We start from the raw sequence: 7,081 nt of genomic DNA on the forward strand, positions 1-7,081 counted from the left end.
TTTTTACATAGCGAATCAATTAAATAATAATTTAAAAACTTTCATAAAATATTTATTACAAAGTAATTGACATTTAATAATTAATAAATAATAATTTATAAATAATTAATAGTAGATAATATAAAAAATCTTGTAATTTAATATATACACATCCTCTGTTGAAATGTAATTTAAAAAGTAATAAATAATGTTCATACCAACTCTTATAATATTAATTGAGATCTTTTGGGGTAAAGGAGTTGTTAGGACAAGACTCAAATAAGACAAAATGTATGTTATTACATCATCTTAGTCACAATATCCCATTCCACTCACAAACTACCATACATTATTACATCATTACAAATATACAATGTAAATTATAACATCATCTCATGCACATAGCATCCTATCCCATTCACAAACTACTATACATTTTGTGCATATAAAAGGTACATCATTTCATTCACATCCCATCACCCCCAGAGACCCATTTGAAAGTTGGAAAAGATTGTAACAGGGGCTTCATAAAAGGGGCCCCAAAACCCAAACCCTAACCTCATTCGCTCGCGGTTATGGCGTCCGAGAGCGCTTCTCGATCGAGTTCTGCGGCGGATACCTACATTGGCAGCTTGATAAGCCTCACTTCCAAGAGTGAAATCAGATACGAGGGCATTCTGTACAACATCAACACAGAAGAGTCCAGTATTGGCCTAAGAAATGGTATTCTTCTGCTAACCACTTTTTATTCTGACCAATTTCGCTTAATCCTTTCTGGGTTTTGTTTATTTTCAGTTTAATTTTGTTTTCTTCGTTTCAGATCTCTGAATTCACTCTCAAAATTTGATCTTTGTTGTTGTTGTTTGTTATTTTTTTTATTGAATTCTGGTGGGGCTTTGTCACTGGGGTATGAATTCTTGCCTCAGACAGAAGGATTTTTCTCAAGTTGTGATAGTTCACGGGTCTTCTGCTAAGAGATCGAGAATGGTCTTGATGTGTCTTTATCCTGCAGCATCTGGGTTGCATGTTTTACTTGTCTATTAAGCGTGGCATGTGGTTTAAATCTATCTCTGTTGAAGTATCCGGGTTTAACTTCTTTCACTGTTTGGATAAGGTTCTCAGATGGACGTAGGCTTACGTTTGGTTCCTGTAATTTTTTTATTTTGTTATTTGCTGCTTGCTTTTGTGGATTGTTTAGTTATTGCATGCCGGGTTAATAAATGCAAGGAGTAAATAGCGAACGAAAAAATTTAGTCCCTAAGTCGATATCCGTGCGACACTGAAAGAAGCAAAATTCAGATAATCCGGTGCTGATAGATTTATGAAAAAACTTCCAAATCTAAGGCCAAACTGGATTAAAGAATGGAAATTCATATGCTTCCCTCTTATGTTTGAATTTTTAATGTTAGTGAGAGAATAATAATTGGCAATTTACGTATATATCTGTATTCTTGGATAGTCAGTCACGCGCTATAGAGCTGTTGTGGTGTGTTACGCAATCTAGAACCATTTTAGCCTGTTGTGTTTCCACAATGTGTCATGTCTGGAGGGTTCTGAATCGCAGTCTTGTGTAGCATTAGTGGCCGCAACATTACCTGGATGAAACCCGTCTTTAACCTCCATAATATAGTGTCATTTAAGGTTTACTTTGGGAGACATGTGCGTGATTTTATACTTCCCTTAATCAAGGTTTGAAATAAAACCCTTTTTTGAAACATGACCCACTATATTTGGTGCATCTCCAGCATTTTCTAATGGTTTTTGACACCTTCCCGGTGTTTCTGGCCTTGATCTGTTCTCAGGCACTGTCTTCAATGTTATTTGGTATTGTTTCTATTCATTTCACCCTTACTTTTCCGTGCTCTCCCTCAGATATTGCTCTGCGCTTTCAGTTTTCTGTTATTTTAAACATGCAGTGTTGTGGCAATCATGGGTGCTTTTGCAGACAAGCACAGCTCCCGGGAGTGCTGTATCACACCTCTTAGGCTATTTTTTGTTTTGATTATGTTGCAAGCTATGTTTTGTATTGGAATTAGGGTATTCTAAATGTGGACTTGGACTCATCCACCACACTAGCTAGCTTTGGTGCGGCTCTTCTGCAGTATATATCAATTGATATCTCAGTCTGTACATAGTATTCTTCGAAGATTGCATAGTGTGGTGCAAAGTTACAGCCCTATTGCAAGATATATAGGGCATGACTGCTACACAGGAATTGTGGGTTCTTGATATGAATTAGGTCTCTCCCACCACAACAGCTAAATTTGTTGTGTGGTAATTCTAAGATCATACTTTACTTGTTTTCTATCTATCCAGACAAACTTTAATTGCAATGATAATTGTTGTGCCCTATATATTTATGTACACACACACACACCCACACACCCAAACACACACACCCACCCACACACACCCACACCCACACACACAGGTGTGTGTGTGTGTGTATAGCTAATGGCCACATGATCTCATAAAAAATGTCTTGTGCATTTATCTTTAATCTTCATTTAAATGGGATTGAGTGTTCGATATTTGTTATTCTTTTATCCTATAAGGCATGATACCTATTTCTCACTTGATATGCTTCCTATGTGTGTATTGGTTGGAAGTCAAGTCATGTACTGTTGAAAGTTTATGTAGTATTTATAATGGTTGTGCTCTTCGATTGAATTTCAAATCATCGGGACTTCTGGTCAATAGTTTTCATAAAACTGTGTGGATTATTGCAGCTTCTAGTTTTACCATCTAAATATGTTGTATAGTATCATGGGTTGGATTGATAAAGTGGCGTTTTTGTTTTTTGTGTTGCAGTGCGATCTTTTGGTACAGAAGGAAGGAAAAAAGATGGCCCACAAATTCCCCCGGGTGACAAGGTTTATGAGTATATACTTTTCCGTGGTACTGACATCAAGGTACTATGCATGTAATATGTACACGTTTTTCTTTTCCTAAATAAGTATGTATCTGTACCTGGTTTCATTGAGAGTACCTTAGGAATAATGGCATGTAAATTGAGTGAGTTTTGTGAAGAAACGTTTTTGGTACAACTTGGTTCTAGAATCTTTGATCAGTAGATGGAACATTAGAAGGTTGATCCAGTTTTTCTTATCCGTTTTGAATTAATCTGTTTAATCTACAAAGACTTTGTATAGATGTTACTGCATGGAATATTGATTTATTGATGTTCACATATATTATATACAAATCAGATCAGCTGAGACATGTCTTATTTTTTTTTTCTGCAGGATTTACAAGTCAAATCCTCTCCACCTGTGCAGCCTCCTCCACAAGTCAACAATGACCCAGCTATTATTCAGGTTAATGAGATTTCTTTTTGTGTAAATAATGAATCAGTTAAATAATGTCTTCCTAATTATATGGTATGGCATTCTGCAGTCTCACTATCCTCATCCTGTCACCACACCTACAAGTTTGCCTTCTGCTGTAAGTGGGCCTTTGACTGATCTTAACTCTCATACCCCTCAGCTTGGACTTCCTGGGTCAAATTTTCAAGGGCCCTTACCTTTGTATCAACCTGGAGGTAACATAGGATCATGGGGAGCTTCTCCGCCTGCTCCAAATGCAAATGGTGGTAGGCTTGCTATGCCAATGTATTGGCAAGGATATTATGGTACTCCCAATGGGCTTCCTCAATTGCAACAACAATCTTTACTTCGACCTCCACCTGGTTTATCAATGCCTTCCTCCTTGCAGCAGCCTATGCAGTATCCCAGTTTTAGTCACTCTTTACCTACTGTATCTTCAAACTTACCAGAATTACCATCATCTTTACTACCTGTGAGTACTACTACCCCTAGTTTAACATCTGCTTCCTTGCCTCCGTCTAATTTTGCCCCAGCACCTTCTGCTTTGCCTCCTGCACCTTCTGCATTGCCTCCTGCACCTTCTGCATTGCCTCCTGCACCATCTGCTTTGCCTTCGGCTTTGCCTCCTGCACCTTCTGCAACGCTTGCTTCTGAAATTTTGCCAGCATCAGTAACAAACAAGATACCCAATGTTTCAACTTCAGCAACCATGTTAGCTGCTAGCTTACCCTCACTGACTTCACTGACTAATTCGGGTCCAGAAATAAATGCTATAGTTCCACCCATCAACAGCAAACCAAATGCAATTTCAGGTTCAAGCTTAGCCTATCAAACTGGATCACAGTTGTCTCCTGCAGTTATTGGATCATCAACTTCTATCCATACAGAAACATCAGCCCCTTCTCTGATTACCCCAGGTCAATTATTGCAGCCTGGACCATCAATAGTTACTTCAGCTCCACCTTCACAAGCACCTCATAAGGATGTTGAAGTGGTTCAGGTATCATCAATGCCATCTTCTGAGTCATCTCTGCCAGTTTTTACTGATGTTCAACCACCAATACTGCCTTTGCCAGTAACTTCACGACCCAATCACAGGGTATCCTCTCTTCTTGATCTATTAGTTTGTTTTTTATTGTTTTTTATATGTTTGTATGTTTCCACACAATATCGTAATATGGGGGATGTTTTGTTAATGAATTGGAATAATCTCATCCTCTAAAGGTATTTAGGGTGCATGGATGGACAGTTGTAAATGATTTTAGATTATCCTGATTTTGGTTAGAATGAAGTGCATGTTTGATTGAGCATTTGTAAGATTCTAAATGAATGTAATTAATTTTGTAAATTTGATTTATAAGGTGAGTGATTTTTGTTTGGATGCATTAAGCAGGTTTGGCATAGTGAGTTTTATCACTTATTAAACCTAGGTTTGGAGGCAAAGTAACACTACTGAACATCAATAAAAAAAAAATTATATTTTTACTAAAATCATGTTGGACTGGAAGCAAAAGGCAATTCTAAAGCTGTTTGCCGTGAATCATATTGTACCAAGTTTGAAGAAAGTGGTTTACATTTGAAAATTTAATCTAAAAAGCAAGTCCGTAGTATGGCACAAAATTTTCAGCCCTATGCAGAAGTTATATATTTTCACTTCTTAGCGAAAGTGTTTTCAAAAATTAAACCAAACGTTATTTGTTAAGCAAAATCACGTTTTCCCAAGTTGAATATGCATTTGACAAGTTTAAACGTTGTAAATGTGAAAATCATGACACTTTCCCTCTGATCTTTCATGGCAACTTGCTCTCCTCCTATACATTAAGCTAGGCTTTGATCTAATGAGGAATATGGTGAAATTGTGCTCTGTAATTTAGATAGTCTGCAAACTCTTCTCTGCTGATAAACTTTTCTGTATTCTTTTCCATTTCTTTTGCAGAGAATTAAAGTAGGATATGATTTGGTTTGTGTATGCTTTTAATTGTCAGCTTCCATACATAAATTGTAATGATTGATGATTGTTTCTTAATTTGTATGCCTTTTGCTTTTATCAAATAAAACTAGCATCAAGTGCCGCATGAATGGCTTTATTATGTTAGTTATTGTATTTAGAGTTTATTTGTTTGATTGAGAAGGACTTCTGACATTTGGTTGCATTTTTTTAAGCCGGGTGGAGCTCCTACTCAAACTCATCATAACTATAGTTACCGAGGACGCGGGAGAGGAAGAGGAAATGGGGTAACAACATTCAAATTACTATTTCATTTATAAATGTAGTCATTTCTCAAGTCACTTATTATAAATATCTACCATGAAACAACATGCTCTATCCCTTTTTTTTCCTTTTTAAACAATTTTTGGACCATTGGGATTAGCTAAATGAAAATTATTAATGCTTCCAGGGTCCAGTCACACAATTCACTGAAGATTTTGATTTCATGGCAATGAATGAGAAATTCAGAAAGGATGAAGTATGGGGTCATCTTGGTAAAAGCAAGTCTCACTCAAAAGACAAAGATGGTGAAGAAATAGCGTATGATGAAGATTACCAAGACGAAGAGAATAATGATTTATCGAACCTTGAGGTTAAGGTAATATAATCGAGTTTGCAGCTTGATATGTATCAAGTTTTCACGTAATGATTTTGAGTTTTAGTCTTTGTATTGTGTTTTTGACTCTGCTTTTCATGATTTTTGCAGCCTACTTATAACAAGGATGACTTCTTTGACTCGCTCTCTTCCAACGTGCATGATAATACTTCACGAAATGGAAGGACTAGATACTCTGAACAAGTCAAGATTGATACTGAGGTAATTTTTCTCTTTCGTGGATTTCATATTTCTGGGGACAATGTCAAATTCTTTTTGCTGATTTGTGGTGCAGACGTTTGGTGATTTTGTGAGGTACCATGGAAGCCGAGGCGGCCGTGGCCCTGGTCGTGGTGGACGAATGCGTGGTGGTTATTATGGAAGGGGAGGAGGATATGGATATGGCTATTCTGGACGAGGCAGGGCTCGTGGTGGCGGTGCCATGCCTGGTCGAGCTTTATAGGTGGCAGGGAATGTTTAGTTATGGACATGATGGAGGGCAAGAGCCTAGGTAGCCTCCAACTAAAGTACCTTAGTCATGTTAGGGATTATTATGCTTCATTGCTGAGTTACCTGTGCTTGTTTAACAGAAGAATAATAAGTAAGAACTTTTTCTATTGCATGTTACATGCCTCTTGTTACACCTCTACCAAATTTACCTGGTTTGGTGGAAACATGTTTGTACACCATTTTATTTTAGTTATATCAACAAGGCAGAGAAGTTCAGACAATTTTTTGCAGTATTGCAGCTTAGTCATTTGTGCTGGGGTGCCAAATGATTCTTAGCCCTACAAGTATTATTTATATGATTTTGGTGCTCAATCATTAATGTTTTTCTTTATTTTTACTATAAACTTAATACTGTTAACGTATTTTCAGAAGAAATTCACTTATAACTCATGATGAACTTTGGATAAATTTGTTTTTATGATGGATGCTTGTAGTTTTCATAGATTTTGACAATCTTTCTTATATGGTAGCATGAGAAGCAGGCAATTTTTCAAGGGCATAATAAATAACTGCTACTATTACTATTAACTTCTGTGTCTTGTTGCCTTTGATTACCTTCAAAATAAAATATACTTTTCTGAAAATAGAGGCAACAGTTTTTAGTTTAATTTCAAATTTTAGAGTGAAACTGGAATTTAGCTGGAGAGATATATATTTTATTTCTTAAGACTGCATTACTGC

The 7,081-nt window shown here is 36.7% G+C and overlaps 1 protein-coding gene across 1 annotated transcript; it reads left to right on the forward strand.

The window, feature by feature from the left end:
* The first annotated feature begins 441 nt into the window (after positions 1-441).
* On the forward strand, positions 442-6,621 carry LOC124844046 (protein decapping 5-like). Its single transcript, XM_088110828.1, has 8 exons — positions 442-702; positions 2,791-2,891; positions 3,225-3,296; positions 3,376-4,404; positions 5,469-5,540; positions 5,705-5,893; positions 6,002-6,112; positions 6,186-6,621. The coding sequence occupies exons 1-8, from the start codon at positions 555-557 to the stop codon at positions 6,351-6,353; spliced, it is 1,890 nt and encodes a 629-aa protein (XP_087966954.1). The 5' UTR covers positions 442-554; the 3' UTR covers positions 6,354-6,621.
* Positions 6,622-7,081: the final 460 nt, after the last annotated feature.

The sequence above is a fragment of the Vigna umbellata genome, chromosome 3 (genome assembly GCF_029865625.1).
Source record: "Vigna umbellata cultivar VRB3 chromosome 3, Vumbellata_1.0, whole genome shotgun sequence".
Classification (NCBI taxonomy): Eukaryota; Viridiplantae; Streptophyta; class Magnoliopsida; order Fabales; family Fabaceae; genus Vigna; species Vigna umbellata.

Excerpts from the sequence above, each read along its gene's own strand:
- LOC124844046 (XM_088110828.1), top strand. The coding sequence starts at position 555 with ATGGCGTCCGAGAGCGCTTCTCGATCGAGTTCTGCGGCGGATACCTAC. Across the intron at positions 703-2,790 it reads CAGTATTGGCCTAAGAAATG|TGCGATCTTTTGGTACAGAA; the intron begins GTATTCTTCTGC and ends TTTGTGTTGCAG. Across the intron at positions 2,892-3,224 it reads TCCGTGGTACTGACATCAAG|GATTTACAAGTCAAATCCTC; the intron begins GTACTATGCATG and ends TTTTTTCTGCAG.